This window comes from Cricetulus griseus, chromosome 5, assembly GCF_003668045.3.
Source record: "Cricetulus griseus strain 17A/GY chromosome 5, alternate assembly CriGri-PICRH-1.0, whole genome shotgun sequence".
NCBI lineage: Eukaryota > Metazoa > Chordata > Mammalia > Rodentia > Cricetidae > Cricetulus > Cricetulus griseus.
In genome coordinates, this window is record NC_048598.1 from 17,652,199 (window position 1) to 17,669,624 (window position 17,426).

The 17,426-nt window shown below is 40.8% G+C and overlaps 1 protein-coding gene across 1 annotated transcript in view; it reads left to right on the forward strand.

The window, feature by feature from the left end:
* Positions 1–17,426, forward strand: part of Pld5 (phospholipase D family member 5) — a 295,636-nt gene that overhangs the window by 171,778 nt on the left and 106,432 nt on the right. The window contains exon 3 of the mRNA XM_035445305.1: positions 6,911–7,079. Coding sequence (XP_035301196.1) covers positions 6,911–7,079 — 169 coding nt within the window. The remainder of the gene's footprint in view (positions 1–6,910; positions 7,080–17,426) is intronic.

Below are 17,426 nucleotides of genomic sequence, written 5' to 3' on the forward strand. Positions count from 1 at the left end.
GTATTGCTGGGTCTTGAAGTAGGTTGATCCCTAATTTTCTGAGAAATCACCATACTGATTTCCACAGTGGCTGTACAAGTTTGCACTCCCACCAGCAATGGAGGAGTGTTCCCCTTACTCTACATCCTTTCCAGCATAAGCTGTCATTGGTGTTTTTTATCATAGCCATTCTGATCAGTAGAAAATGGAATCTCAGAGTGGATTTGATTTGCATTTCCCTGATGACTAAGGATGTTTCTGCCATTTGAGATTGGTCTGTTGAGAATTCTCCATGTATCATTGGGTGTATTGCCATGATGTAAGTTCCAGGATGTAGAAGGGCATAGATAAACATTTTTCAAATGTGAAAAATCTTGAGTGGTTACAATTGCAGATGGTCACTGAAGGACACAAAGTTATTTTGTGTACATCAGTGTGTTTAACAGAATATGTACATGTTGATTTTGGGTAATCAAATGACTTCCTGTAAATTTTAACTCAGTCCTGAATATTCACCTACATCCAAGTCTTCCAGCCTGGAGGATGTTCTCTCTTTGCTGACACTTTCCTTCTGGCCTTATCATGTTTCATGGTTGCTGCTATTTCTTTTAGTTACTCAATTGATTCCAGGTTCTTCTTTGGTACACTATTGTAATCATTTAACTAGTTACTTAAATGATTGATTTATTTTGGTCCATTATAGGGTCTCCAGAAACTGACTGAGAGGCAACTTTTCATGACTGTGTCCATAGGACAAGAATGAGTGCTAGGTTGGGATACAGTTCAGTAGAGAGAGTTCAGGCAGAGTCCTTGGGATACATTTCAGTAGAGATCAGTCAGAGTCCTTGCTTGCCATGTGGTAAATCTGGGTTCAATTTCCAGAAACCAAAAGACAAACAGGTGCCAAATCTGAACCCCTGTCACTTCTTGCTCCCTGCTTTACAGCTTTTAAATCTTCCATCATTTATCTATTTATTTCTCTAATGTCTTTTTGACATTTTAGTTCATTTGTATTTGTTTTTATTTTTCTTGTTACACTTTAGAGTGTGTATGTGTCTGTCTGTCTGACTGTTTTTTTTTTGTTTTTTTTTTTTAATTTTGCTTTGAGACAAGGTTTTGCTGTTTAGCAAAGGCTGCTCTTGAGCTAGTGACCCATCTGCCTCTGGCTCTGACTTGCTTGCAAAGCCTGATCACCTGACTTCAGCCCTTGGAACCCACATGGTGTAAGGAGAGAGCTGATACTGCAGTTTGTCCTCTGACCTCCAAACACAGGATGGTACATGGTGTGCCCACATCCATGCACATGCATGTGCACACACACACCTTACAAAATTAAATAAATATTATTTAAGCAAGAAGATAAATTCCCTTGATAATTGATGGTTTCTCAAGGTTTTGTTTTTTCTTTTCCTTTGTTAGTGTATATTAGCTCTAAAAATTGTTGGGTGTCTTTATGGCATTTCTTGCATGTTACCTTACTCACCTACTATGAGTACTGTGGCTATGTCTCTGTGCCAATCCCACTAGTAACCTCCTCCATCTTTCTTCCTCCCCCACCTCTTCTTCCTCTGCTACATCTTCTTTCCCCCTTACACTACTCTTTAAGGATTCTTGCATGTGTCATCTCTGACACTTGTGCAGGAACTACTTTAAGGTATAAAATAGGAGTGGCCATCTGCATCACACACTTGCATCATTCTTCAGGACCTGTCATCCTTAAAGGTGTTTATTGGCTAAAGTTCCATGACGTGGTCCATTGCAGGTGTGGTACTGGGACAGTCTATCAAGTGGGTGTGCATCTTTACATCCCAGAACAATGATTGTGCTAGAGAAGATATCACAAACTATTAATATTTTTAATGTAATTTGTCTGTAGTTAAAATTGATGTTTTCATAGAATTAAACTTCACCTTTAACATTTCAGTCACAAATGATCCCATCTTCAGGTCAAGACTAGTATCAGTTTCTTGTTGTTGTTTGATTGTTTTGTTGTTTGTTTGTTCCTGGATAGGAGACACAAATATGACCCTGTTTCACATGCTAAAATTATAGGTTCAATACCTATATCATCTTGAGAGTAATATGAGGCTGCCATGTTGTCAGAACAAACTGCCTTTGGGAAGTTCATGGAACACAGTGATCTACTGCTCTTGAATTTATAGTGTGTTTTCTGTCCACTGACCATGACAAATAAGGCTCCATATTATTAAAGGTACAGACTTAGCAGTTTCACAGGATCCTCAGTTGTGAACTACACTGATATTGAGAAGGGTGAAGGCTTTCAACATGAAGACTTTGTAGAAAATGCAGCAGACCACCTTAGAAAGCTGGGCTTTCTTGTAAAATATGGTGGATCCTCACCATCCATACTCCTTATTCTTGCCTTGCACTGTGAAGAGTAATGTACATGACATCATGTTCTCAAAATATGAAAATTATTTTTAAATTATTTAATATTTGTACATGCATATATTGTGCTTGGATCCAGCCCACCCCCCAATCCTTTTTCTTCCTCTCCAAATCCTCCCCTACCCCCCATCCACCTTTTTCTTTCAGCCTCAGCTTCTTTCTTTCTCTCTCTCTCTCTCTCTCTCTCTCTCTCTCTCTCTCTCTCTCTCTCTCTTCCTCTCAGTCATCTTCTCCCTCCCTGTCCCTTTAATTTGGTGCCCACCGCATGCATTTAGAGTTTCCTGTATGTGCATGGTTGTAGGACCATTTACTAGAGCACGGGGAATAGTCTCTCAGGGCCTGATCCCTAAAGAAAAATGACTCTTACTCTCTCATCAGCCATCAACTTCCAATAGCTCTCTCAGCTATTGGAATCCCTGCTGGGATTTTGACTTGTTTGATCTTGTGTAGGTCTAGTAAACAAAATCCCAGCCTTTGTGAATGCCTGTGGACAACTACACTGTCATATTCAGCAATGTTTGGGAGTGCATGGGTACGACAATATTGTCATATGCAGCAATGTTTGTGTGTGTGTGCACAACTACACTGTCATCTCCAGCAATGTTTTTGTGTGTTCACAACTACACTGCCATGTTGAGGAATGCTTGAGAGTTTATATGCACAACTATACTGTCATATCCAGGAATAGTGTTTTCCTACACAAATCTACTCCCTCTGACTCTTACAATCTTTCTGCTCCTACTTTTGTGGGAAATAAAAACCATCTAGATATCAAAATTTAATAAATAAAATAAAAATTTAGACAGAATCTTGATGTACAGCTCTATCTGCCCTTGAACTCATAGATTCACCTGATTCTGTTTCCCAGTGCAGGAGTTTAAAGGGAGGAAAATTCTTAATGCTGTCCAAACAAAAGATTCTGCTAAAATTTCTCCCCTCTGTTTGTACATTAAGGGAATGCTAAATTTTAATTAGAGATTAAGGAAAATAAAAATGTCAAAATCCAAGTTCATACATTAGCCATGAATTCTATCAGTAGATTCAATGAAAAGATCACCATGGTTTAAAATGGAATGAGGAATACTGACTTATTTATATGCCCAGCAAAGGCCACATGGAACAGTAGAAAAGACTGGCTTGGCAATCTACAGTTGTACCATCATTCTATAACCTTCATTTGTGTTTTCAGTTTGATGGAGGATGCTTTAATGTTTGTTGGATGGTTTTGAAATGTGTGCATTGTTTGTCAGAGAGCCTGAAGGTGCTTATGATCTTGAGTCATTTATTCACACTCTGTCTAGCTTCTACTAACAGATAATCAGACTGCTCATGTGGTCGGAATTAAAATATCTACCTTCAGCCACTGTCTACTGCCTCTGTGTGTTTTGGAGTAGATAGCATTTAACCCTCTCTCACCTTGACTTCCCAAACACTCATTTCTCCTGAGCCTGGCTTGCCTCCCCTCTTTAGTGGTCCCCTCTGAATCTTCTCATCTGTTTCACATTCTACCAACCAGAAAAAACAGGCATTTCTCTTACATCAGACTTTAGGGTAGTTTTCTGTTCATCTTTTCTACCTATGTAAACATGCCAAATACCATTTTACCTCTTTTTCCAAGTTCTTTTTTATCTCTAACTGAGTTAATCCCCATCTTTCCAGTTGTTCAGATTTTAATGAAAGAAGTATATGGACTCTTTGGGCAGCTTGTGTGCAATATGTTAGGTATTGATCCATACTCCTGGACCACAGAGCATGTTCCTTTCTACACACACACACACACACACACACACACACACACACACACACACACACACACCTATCCAGGAAAACAATCTTAGACATAGGATTATTTTTTAGAGTGATGTATAGGATGACAGGGGAAGAACAGGTCACCATGAGGACTGATGATAAGGAAATGTCATCTAATGCTGTGGGTGTAGGGAAACCTGAAGAGAAATGATGTTTAAATAACAAATTAGACTGCTTATTGAGATCACTCAATTGTCTGTATAGGAATTGGGAGTTGGGAGTGCACATGCTATGTTGGAGTCCACAGAGACAATCAGGAAAGGAGGAAAAATGCAACCATGGTTTGCAAGCTCAGAAAAGGCATTTGAGTCCCCATGAAGCTGCCTAGAGGCCTGCAGAGTGGAAACATGGTACACTCAGTGTGAGTGGAAGGTAGCAGGACTGTAAGGCCAGTGGGGAACCTCTAGAAAGGAAGTTCAAATTGTGCAAAGCCCTTGAATTTATTCTTTCTGAAGATTAGTCCAACCATGGAAGAAGATGGTTTGGAAAAAGGCTCAAGTTCCTGCAAGGGGACCATTGGTAGTGACTCTAGAACTGGCTCAGAGATAGCATGCTGTCCCCGCAGGAAATCAGATTCCATGTGATCTGTCTGCTCCTCGTTTACATGTTCCTCTACTCATACACTGTACATTTATGATCTGGCTTCTAAAGTGTCTGCTTCGTGCCTCGTATTCCCATTTACCTCATTCAAACGTTCTGCTTTTCTGGCCAAAAGTGTTTCAACTTCCTGTCCCCTCTTCTAGTCATCATCTGGTTCCCCATCTCTCCCTTCAAGTCACATGCAGGGATTAGTCCTTGGAAACACACTCGGTTGCTCCCAGACACATCAAAACTCTTCCTCTCTGTCCACAGCCTCCATGGTATCTCTAGGCTCTAGGGGTACTTCCGGTCTCCTCCTATTCCATTGCTCACTTGCTCACTAGCTCACAAATGCCCAGATACACCAAATGTTTCCCTTGCCCCCGAATATCTTCTGATTTACTCTGCAAAGCTCCTGTGTCTCAGATTCATATCAGGGCCAGCCTCCTCCAATTCCGGAAGTCCCTAACCAGAGTTAGAGTTTTCCTCTCCGCCCATGTTCCAATCAACCTTCTTACTCAGGTCTAACCTCTCATCACAGTGTGCCTCCTGTTCAAGTCAGTGTGCCCGGGACAGGGTCTCCACCACATGTGAGTTCCTGGGAGGCAAGGGGAACTTTCACAGTCACTTCTGAACTACATGTTATGACTTGACTGTCCTTCCCTTTCCCTATTAGGAAATCAAGGGCTAGCAAATGCATAGGTAGAAGTGGAGTGACCACATTCCAACACCGAGAACAGCTGGAGCCACATACCCAAACCTCAGTCTAGCTCTGATAGTCCAGATTAATCTATTACACAAGACCATTTAGTTAGCAACATTTTTATTTCTGAATATGAATGAATGAAATCTCAAAAGAATACCAGTTAATAACTTTACTAAGAAATGTTGAATTCTGTGTTGAAAGCTAAAAATCATTTGATAATTATTTATCAAGTGCTGATTGTGTGGTAAAGTGTGTGTGTGTGTGTGTGTGTGTGTGTGTGTGTGTGTGTTGCTAAAATCAAACCCATGGCATTGTGCACAATAAGTACATGATCCACCACTGAGCTCCATCCCAGCCCCCAGCTGTGTACCTGTCTCTGGGCATTCAACCATGAGAAAACCAGATCATTGTTCTGGAAACTTTTAACACATGATTTCATGAGGTTGGTGATTTCTCCACTTATAGAAGAATATACATTTCGTAAAATGGAAACCAAGTATTCACCCTTTCGTCAAGATTCTATGTGTCTACAATAACAATTGATGGAAGAGGGGGTGTGGATTTGAAGGAGAGTGTGAGGGGTGTATGAGAGGGCTTGGGGGAAGCAAAGGGAAGGAAGAAAGGTAGTTATTAAAATGCAATCTTAGAAATAAACAACAACAAAAAAGAAACTATGTGTCACCTAAATCAGTAGTGGAAAAAGTAGTTTGAAGGGCAATGCCAAGACAGGTGCCCACAGTAGACATGTTTCCATTGTATTAAAAATAATGAAGCAAAAAGATGGATAGGATGCTATTGATTAGCATTTGTCTAAGCTGTGATTATTACCACCATTTTACATATTCTTTATCTCTGACTTCAATGAAGCTCTGAACCCGGAAGTTTATCACTTTCTTCTCACTGTTGCTTTCCTCATAGAGCTGGGAAGTACCCATAGAAGTGCTAAGCCATAATAACTACTCTTATTGAATTCCAATATATATCCAACATTGTATTAGACACTACAGATATGAAATTTTTAATTCATGCTCTCAAACAGCTTCCGGGAGTAGTATCTTATAGAAAAATTGGATTTTTCCAGGGGAAACATTAGGAATATGTTTCCGAAGAAAATACTTTTTATAGGAAGCCCTGGTATACTTTCATTTTCAAGACTATTTTAAAACAATCTAGTGGCATGTACTAGATTTTTCTGAAATATGAGTGAACACTAAGGAAAAACATCAATTTTCAAAAAATACCTCAGGTTAGGGTAGGGAATATATAAAAGGCCTTTGGTAAACAACATAAATTGTTAGAAAAAAAATATAATCAGAAAACTTAAAGAGCACTTTCCGTGTTTCTCTGTATATATGTGTGAAGAAAAATCAATGGCTTCAAATCTGACTAGCTTTTTTTATTTGTTTGTTTTTCAAAATCTTTTCTAAGAATCGCCCTTGTGGAAAACATTCCTGAAGGCCTTAACTACTCTGAAGATGCCCCATTTCACTTACCGCTTTTCCAAGGCTGGATGAACTTACTCAACATGGCCAAAAAATCAGTTGACATAGTGTCTTCCCATTGGGACCTTAACCACACCCACCCATCAGCATGTCAGGTAAGCCACATCCTCTACTTCTGTGATGGTTTTATATGCATTATACACTCTTACTTTCCTGACCCCCACAAAGCCAGACCAGCTCAGTTTTCAAATTCCACCTTCCCCCAGAGCTCATGGACAGTTATGTGTTTGTGCATTAAGGTAGATGTTCCATCGTTAGTCATTCGTCATTCAGCTACACAAGCACCCCAGTGTTTCTTTCAGGGCAAAATCATGTTTCATCTTTGTCTACAAGAGGCTCTCTGTAGAATGCTGCCAAGCCACATGGCTTTGAGGATGCCATCCACATCATGACACCTTTCAACAGCATGGCCTAGAGTTCTTCTTCATGTAGTATGTGTGCTTACACTTCTGTCTGTCTGCTGAGACATGTATTTGGTCAAAATGTGTTATACAATTCACTTTCAAGGCCTCTGAGCAAACATTTTTTAAAACAATGATGTCAAACTTCCCAGGATAGTTACATATTTTTGACTCTGTCATTTTTTGGGTAGACAAGAAAAAGGTAATTTCTGAATGATCTAAAGTAAAAATGAAAAAGATCCTTGTAATTTTAGTGTCTTTTTATTTATGTTGGTAAAACTGTGGTGATTTGCACTGAACTCTTATCCAGGTATATGATCATTGGCCTATTTTAAATGTCCTTTATGGGTCATGGATCAAAGTAGTTTTGTTGCTTGCCCTACAAATCATGTTAGCAGAACTTATCATTACTAATTATTTGATGTCCTGAAGTCTGTTATTCATTCAATTATAGCACTTTGACTATTTTTTAAGTAATGATTATCAGAAAGTAGGCCAAGGCAAACAAAAATCACAATGGTCATACTGAAGTATTTGAGTAAGTTTATTAAATTGTGCTGTGTTCAGTGTGTTCCCACTTCCACCATTTAAGCATGTCTTTCAGGTTTTATTGTTGCATAATCTATCACCCACAATTTAGTGACTGGGAAAACAAAGATCATTTGCTTAGGTGGCTTGAAGTAGGGTTTGGCAGCCAGTAACTTACGTAGTAATTGGGGGATGGATTATCTGATGCCAGAGGATGCAGGATGAATAGAATACAGTCATCATCCCAAATAAGGGGGATGCAATGTGTGGAGTGGCTGGGTCTCCCACAGAATTCTTTAAATGGACTTGAGTTCTTTATATTGTGGTTGGATTCATAAAAGACAAAGGTCAGAAGCTCAGAGGCTTGTTAACCTGGGGCTTGGCATTCCCGATTGCTGCCTCCATCATATTTATTGGTTTAAGCAATCCATACATACACAAGATGAGAGGAGACACATCCAGGAACTGAGTGGACCAGTTGGTTGCCATCTTTGGAAATGATATATACCACAGACCACTTTCTGACCACAGCAATTCATTCTCTTCCACATGCAAAATACAAACCACTGAATTCCTTGAAATGCAACTGAACCCATGGCATGAAAGGCTCACTGCTTTGGATCTACATGCAAGCTTCTCTTCTTTGGAAACATAGGCTTAAAAGACTGTTCATATGCCCTAATGACCCTCCAAACATGCCGAGTCAGGGCAAAGATGAGATGATCATGGGAACTTGTGTTCAAAAGGAAAGAAAGAAGAGCACCTCAGTCATTAGTCTGTGGTGACGCCAGAGCCAGCATAGCACAAATATTGAGTTTTACAACTTTAGAAGCAGGAATGTGTTCTAGGATCTAATTGTGGATATTTTGTTTGTTCATTTGTATTTTGTTTGTTTGTTTGGAGACAGGGTCTCTCTAGGTGGCCCTGGCTGTCCTGGAACTTCCTCTACAGATCAAACTGGCCTTGAATTCACTGAGGTCCACCTGCCTCTGCCTATCAAGTGCTGGGATTCAAGTCATGTTGACAATATGCCCAGCTATGATCTACTTCTTTACAAGTAGTTTACCACCTGGCTCATCTCATAAATGGTGTTGGTCTGTGTAGTTTTCTTTGATTGGGCTGGGAATCGAACCCAGGGCCTTGTACATGTCAGGAAAGTGTTCTGCTGTGGAGCTTCAACATCAGCCCTTATTCTTTTCCTATAAGAAACAGATCAAGTTTCCTGCATGTTCTTTGTTATGATGATGGATTTTATTTACTTTGGTTTTTTGTGGGTACAGAGTCTCATGTAGTTTAGGCTGCCCTCAAACCTGCTGTGTAGCCAAGGTGATCCTCAATGTCTGGTCCTCTTGCCTGTAAAGATAAGTCTTTCTGCCTGCAGCCCAAGTTCCGCCCACCACGTGGACGCCCAGAATAACACACAGAGTCTTATATTAGTTTACAATGCTGTTGGCCATTGACTAGGATTTCTTATATGCCAACTCAGTCTTAATTATCATAAATCTATATATTTTATAAGACTTATCTTACCGAGGATGCCTTCCGCTGGTGTCCTCTTCCTGGGATCACATGGCAGCTTTGTAGAGAAAAGAGCAAGAGGAAGAGGAAGCACCCTGCTTATATTCTGAGTCAGCCTGCTATGTCATTTCATGCCTGGATCATAAGACTTCTTACTACATTTCCCAGAATCCTCCTCAACTCCTAGTCCCACCTATCCTGCTTCCTCATTGGCCAAACAGTGCTTTATTCAACAAACAATAAGATAAACATACACAGAAGGACATTCCCCATCACTTGCCTTTACCCTTCAAGTGATGGAATTGCTAGCGTAAGTCAGTACATCTATTCAATACTGGGGATTAAACACAGGGCCTTGTGCATGCTAGGCAAGCACTCTACCAACTGAGCCACATCTTCTGCCCCCTTTTCTCTCTTTTAAAGAAACTATATTTTATTTAGTGGAGAATAGTCAAACATGACAGTTATTTCTAAACTAACAGAGCCTGCAAAGTGCTCAAGGGGACCATGAACAGCAAAGGGATGAATAGGAAGTATAACCCAAAGCACCTATCTATTTATTACAATGCAGATGTAAGCAAACTATACAGAGGAACTGTAGACAGTGTCTGGCACCCAGATTAGCAGCAGACAGACACAAATAAACATGGTCTATGGGATCTGCATATCCTCTAGATGAGAGGTTAGCTTGTAAGAATGAATGGTGGCTGTTATTAGCAGTAGTGATGAATTTTATAAAAATATTGCATGGAGATGATTAGTTAAAAATGTATTATATATCTGTCCCCAAAGGGCTGCTGTGTGTGTGTGTGTGTGTGTGTGTGTGGGTGGGTGCACATGTGTATGTTTGCTTGTCTGTGGAAGGCCAGAGGTCAACCTCGGCATCATTCCTTAGAAACTGTACACCTTGTTTGTGAATACAGGGTTTCTGAATGAGTCACTTCAATGACGATTCAGCTGGACTATTGGGCCAGTGAGCCCCAGGAATTTTCCTTTGTCTGATTTCCCAGCACTGGAATTACAATGTGTTCTACCATGCCCAGATTTCCATGTGAGTCTTGAGGATTGAACATAGGTCATCATGTTTACCTAATGCATGAGCATCTACAGAGCTTTCTCCAAGCTCCAGGGATGCAGTTTTTATCCCCACTCTAAAACCCCCCAGTTTGTCCTCCCTCCATCTCACTAGGGTTGTTAACCTTTGTGTCTGTTTCCTTCTGTGCTTTGTACTGCATGAAGGCCCAGTAAAGGGCTAGTAGAGCCTACAGTGCCATGGCAACCAAACCTCACAATTAATGAAAATGCTTGGTCAGAAAAAGAGAATTTCTTTCTTTCTGCCAGGATGATGACTTTTACCAATAGGATGTTAAAATTTACAGGACATTTCAATTGCTAATTTATGGAATTAAATGATAAGATTTTATGAAATCAAGACTTTTTTTGGGAAAGCCAGGTCATGGGGCTGCTGGAGGCTGATCAGTAGATCTACCTAACTCATGCAGTGAGAGTACTGGTTCTTCCTGACTTCACTGTGAGGCACCAAATGGAATAATTAATGAGCTGAAACAATGGAATGTTGAAGAGATGCATTTATGTGAAATCAATTAGATACTGGCCTCCCAGAGAGCTCCCAATTGGCATGATTGCCAACTGATGATACATTAAAATTGTTTGATTTGGGGAAATTTGGGTTGTTTTTAAATTACACAGGATTTAGTGGAGTTAATGAGGAGTAAGAGAGCGCAATGATCCAGAAGGTCGTTTACAAAGTGCAGCTTGGTCCTGTCTCCACACATTAAATGGTTAGCAGATCTCTGAAAGCCGGTAGGATTTGCCTACTTAGCAGCTGTGTGACCTAGACCAGGATATAGGACTATCTGTGCCTCCATTTCCTAGCAAGGTGATAGCAGATACTGCAGATGAAGTTAGAGCCTGTGTGTGCTTATTACTACCATATATATCATCGTGTACATTCACCCACCTGTGCATACACCACAACTCTTGTTTCAGTCAGTTTAATACTGTTAACCAGTAATGAGTTAGAGGCTTCACTCTAGTGGAAACTGGATGATTACCTGTAAAAAGGTGGTTACAACAGTGAGACCCTAGGGAGATGAGGGCTAGGTAAACTATCATGCTGTGTGAAATTCTGACCTTCATTTTATTTATTTGTTACAAGTTTTTATGCATGTGCGCACATACACACACACACACACACACACACACACACACACACACACACACACACACACGTGTATGTGTGAGAGAGAGAGAGAGCAGGCACATAGTCTTTCACCATCTGTCCATTAAGCTTTGACTAACTCACTCATTGAAGAACTCATTCCCTATCCCTGGTGTTCAGGAAGTCAAGGTCCACCTCAGCTTTGGTAAAGGTCTGAAATATGCCCCAATTAACACCCCCAAAAGCCCTTTTCTTAAGAATTCTATAAGCTTATGTTTTACCTTTCTGTTGGTTCATCAGTCATTATCTGGTAACGTTTCTTTTGGGGAGTGGGGATGATAAGGTTTATTTCAGTTTATAGCTCCATATCATAGTTCATTATTGAAGAAAGCCAGGACAGGAACTCATGGCAGGAACTGGGAGGCAGGAACTAAAGTAACAGGCCATAGAGGAATTCTGTTCACTGACTTTATCCCCATGGTTTACACAGCAGGGGTAGTACCTCTTACAGTGAGCTGGATCCTGCTACATCAATCATCAATCAAGAAGAAAAGATGCCCCCAAAAGTTTGTCCATAGGCTGATCTGGTGGGAACATTTTCTTAGTTAAGTTTCCTCAGTTAAGATAGCTTGTGTTGATATAAAATTATCCATCCCATAAAGTTTTTAGCTGATGATATTTTTGATGCATTTGATCTTAGAAAAGTATGATTTTATTAGAAAATAATCTCCAACTTCAGTCTATATTTGCAGGATTAAAATCAAAACAAGCCAGGCTTGGTGGCACATGCCTACACTCTCAATGAACAGGAGAATGGAGAACTTGAGGCCAGCCCATGCTACATGGCAAAGGATGTACCCTGCTGTCCTGACTCACAAGGCTATGCCTGTGGTGGCTCCTATCTCCAGGAGTACCTGGTAGCTTGCCCATTCCTTCCTCATGGTAGTAATGTTCCAGCTAACTCTTGCTGTGGCTTAGCCAATATCCAAGAGCCTTTGCTTCCTCTAGCTTGTAAAGCTTGGACTTGTGCTTGTTGCACAACTGTCCTATGATTTATTCATAAGTGATACTGACATTTTCTATTGTAATTGCTTTTCATATCATTCCATAATCCCCCATTTAGTGACATCATCTGTGGGTCTATGAACTCCGGTACCCCTCGTTCCCAGTTTCCATCTCCTCAGTTTTCCATCATCAGTGACTTTAAGCATCTCTCCCTTTCATGTCTGTCCCTACTGACTTCAGCTGTTCTCCATTCCTTCTTCAAGCCTTAAGATGTCTCTTCAACCCCTTATATGCACAGTCAGGATCCAATTTGTAATAAATAACTATTCTGGAACCCACTACTATTTAGTGGTGTTAGAGGTTATAGATTTATTATCTCTTCTATCTAAGATTTTTTGGGGGGGCTGGCACATATTTGTACATATTTATGAGGCACTGTGATATATGGATTATAATGATCAGCTCAGAGAAATTAGCATGTCCATTTCTTCCGTCATTTCCAAATTCTTCTAGCTATATTGAGGTAAGGAAAGCACTAGTGTTAATTGTACTCACCCTGTGAGACACAGAACAATAGAACTTGTTCCTCTTGCCAAACAATGGAATCATACCTATTGGTGTTATTGGTCCCCTTATCCCCTATTTCCCCAACCCTATTCTCCCTCCAGTCTCTGCTAACCACTGTTTGTATTGTCAACTTCTATGAGGTCTGTTTTCTTAGACTTCACTAATGAGGGAGACCATCAGTGTCCTTATTTCTGTGACTGACTTGTCTCACTGAACTCAGTGTCCTTCAGGCCTATCTACATTGTCGTGATGACAGTCTCAAGCACTGGGGACCATTAGAAAGCTGCAGAACCTTTGAAGTGTGAGGAGCTAGAGGGAAGTCCTTATATCCCTGAGGGTGTGACCCCGACCCTTAAAGAGGATTGTGGGATGCTAATTTTTTCATCTTCTTCTGACTCATGGCTCATATGGTGAGTGGCTTCTTCAGACATGTGTTCCCACTCTGAGGTGCTGCCTCACTTGGAGCCCAAAATTAAGGACCCATTGTTTGGAGAAGCTCCCAAAGTAAAAGCCACACAGATAAGTAAATCCTTGTTTGCCTTTACATTTTGTTATAATATAAAAAATGACTAATATAACCACAGTCTTTTCATTATGGTATGTGCCGGTGACTGCAGGGAGCCATGGGGGCGGGGCTTCAGCATACTGTAGGTATATGACTTGGCATTTGATATACTTGATATGCCCAGTGGTTTAAGAGCTGAGACCACATCAAACAAATGTCGTAATGCCTCTGATTCTAATTTCCTCATCTATAAAACAAATAGAATAATGGCTGCCTCATATTGTCTTGTGAATTTGATTTAATACTTATGAAACAAATGAAACAGAGTTCAAAACACTACTTTTGTTTTTCACACGTGGGACCTTAAATTTCATGGACATCCAATTCTGAATTTTTGTAAAGCAGCAATAATACCTGCCTTCCCACAAAGACTTTAGCCTGTGAAGAGGACAAGATCCTACCCAGAATATGCACTTTCGACATCCTTCAGGTTTAGATGAAGAAAGGAGAAGGACAAACGTGCTTTTTCTTCTGCAGGTCCCCAGCCCCCACTCCTGATGTGGCAGTTTCCAACCATGACTGCCCAGAATAACCTGGGGGCCTTGAAAATATATGGGTGTGCCTCTCTATCTCCCTCCCCTGGAACACCTTTACATTATAACACTTGGAAAGAGACCAAAAACGACTAGAGGAGTCCACTGGGCACCCAAGACTGAGAATCACTGATGGAAAATGTGCCAGTCTAATAAACATGGTTTGATTTTCATGTTTTAGGACAGCCCTAGGTTGGTCCCTTCCCCACCTGACTTGTCAGCCTGAGTTTTACCCATTTCAGCTTAATCCTGTGTGTTACAATTGTTCTCTCAGTGACTAGACAGCAGCTTACATTTGAGTAACCCATGGATTCCTGGACTCTGGAGCCTGAGGGTATTTATCCCTGTGTCTTGATTGTCTAGTGTATGGCCAAGATGAGCAGAGAGCTGGGGGTTAATGTCAAACCGTAAATGCTTCCTGAGAACTAACTGTCATCTCCAGACCAAACACGATGTCAGCAGAGTCCTGGTGCAGTGTCGGCAGAAGCCAGCTTAGCCTAGGAGGAAGAGTGACTCTTGCTTCAAAATAGCATCTTCCCCCAGCTCCACACCATCAACGCTCAGCAAATGCTTACTTACGTCAGCAATCTTCCACTTAAAAAAATGTGACAACAAATGATTTTGAATGTGCCTTCATTGAGCAGACATTTATAGAGGAACTATGCTGCTTGCTGGAAATACGAAATCAAATACACAGTAGTAAAACTTGAAATGCAACAAGGGGGACCCTCAAACCACCTATAAATACTCAGGATTTGAAGAACAGCCACCCAAGAGGCTGCAAGAGAATGCGCCTAGAAAGGCCTGCCTCTTCCCTTTGCTGCTCTGCAGTTCTCAGGCCCCTGTGGATTCTCTCCTCCCCCAGTCTATTCTTTCTGGACACTCTCTGCTGCTTCTCCATGCTCCTCTCTCCCCATCTGTTGACTAATTATGATTATGCTCTTGCTTGTACTCCAGTATATTTCCGAGGGAGATCATTATTCTGATATAAATGCATAAGTAACATTCTTGGCAGGTCTTTAACCTGTGTGATTTCTCCCAAAGCCAGTAATGTAGGAGTCAATAAATCATGGCTCCAAAGGCATTCTTCCTAATTCTCTGAATCAAGTGAAGACTAAGCTTGTCTTATATGAGACCCAGGGCTTTGTTTGTTTGGTTGTTTGTTTTCTCTTTTCCCCTCTATGCATTTCCTATTTTACAATAGCTCTTCTTTTAGTTCTTCCTTCCTTCCTCCCTCCCTCTCTCCCTTCCTTCCTTCCTTCCTTCCTTCCTTCCTTCCTTCATTACTTCCTTCACTTTGTTATGTTTGTTACTTTTGCCTTGACGTTTTGAGTGGAAACCAGGTCTCACTAGCTATCCATAGATGACCTTGAATTTGCGGCAACCCCCCTTCCTCAACTGACTGAGTGCAAGGATTATGCATTAACATCTGTGGCTTAGTACTTCCTTTTTTTTAAAAAAAAAAAAAAAAGGACAATTAGAATTTTTCTCATTATATCTCATTATTTGGAAATAGCCTCCTGCTATAAAATATCTGAAAACTACAGCAAACTACGATTGATATTTCACACTCACATATAGACTCATTACACAGGAGACAGCTGCTTCTCTGGCACCAAGACTCACACTGAAAGGATTCCCTGGAGAAATTTTAATTCTTTGCAGTCTATTGTTTCAGGGTTTCTGATGCACCTGCTCCTGTTTTACATAATGTGTCTCTTCTATGAACAATCTTTATTTAGCAAATGCATTTAATATTAATTCGGAAAATATTATGCCCCACCCATTTTTCCCCTCCATACTCAGTGTCCAGAAGCCTTTGTTTCATTTTGTTTCTATTTAGTTAGTGTCCGTCCTTAAAGCCTTCCCTCATATGGGGTATACAGGCAGGAGTAGTGCCCAATATGTTGTTTTATCTTTCAGCATAGTGGCTTCATCTTAATCTACTGCTATTTCAGTCAGCAATTGCAACTCTCCAGTTACCAGGCTGCTTCTCTGGCAAGGACCCTGCTGCTCAGGCCACAGCCTGGTGGGAATTCTGTTCCCACAGGCACTGGCTCTGTCACTGCTGCTAAAGATAGCTTTAACTAAGTCTCTCTCTATCGTTCTATTTGTAAATAAAATTCAGGACTCAAAAGCTGGGGTGAAAACCTCCTAGCTCAGAGAGGTTGAGGAGTATCTATCTAACCTTCTCTCCTTGCTGGCATCTCCCAAAGAGCACATCCTTCCTCAGTCTCAGGGTTCACAGTGTGATCGAATATCCCCGACACAGGAAAGTTGCCAAATCTCTACATATGTGCAGATACTTCTCTCTTTCACCCCCACATGTAAAGTTCATGCACAGGCACAACATTCTTGGCTATCATCTGTCCATTGGAGGGAACTCAGTGCTGTGGCTGATTGGTTCCTTGTCAATCAGATACGAGTTCCTGTCTGAGTCACTTTATTCCTTCCTTTTGCCACAGGCCCATAAGAATTTCAATCCTTGATGCCCGGCTGCTTTACAGAGGGATCCAGGTATTTCTCTACCATCAAATGTGTTTTCAGCTCTTCCTAGATTTAGGTCTTTCCTAGATTGGATAGTTTTTTTTTTTCCTATTTCTTCAGACTTAGTTTATCCGCTTCTTATTTCTCCCAGTGCATTGATTAACTGGATATTCCCCATGCCCACCAGATTATTCTCCTTCTGTTTATGTGTGTTTATATGTGTGCACATATATATGGACATGCATGTATTCATGCACATGTGTATATAAATATAAATGCACATGAATTCTTTGACATACTTCTAGCACTTTGTCCTCAGGCTGCCAGCTTGAACCTGAACCATGGCTCTAGTGTCCTTGGGTTACTCATCTAAGTTAGTGCTCAAGTCCTAGTTTCCATCCCAACCACATCTCACCAACTTGGAGAACTCACACTGTAATATGGTCCAGGCTTCTGGCTTCTACACCATCAGGTGCCCACTATGTTTATGTCAGTCAACTTTCCATCCCTTGGATGCATACCTATAATTGTCAATTTATAAAGACCAGATATTTATTTTAACTCACAGTGTAGAAAAGTGGAAGCTATGGTCAGTTGGCTCTACTGTTTAGAAGCTTAAGGCAGATCAATACTACCGAGCTGTTGGACATACAACA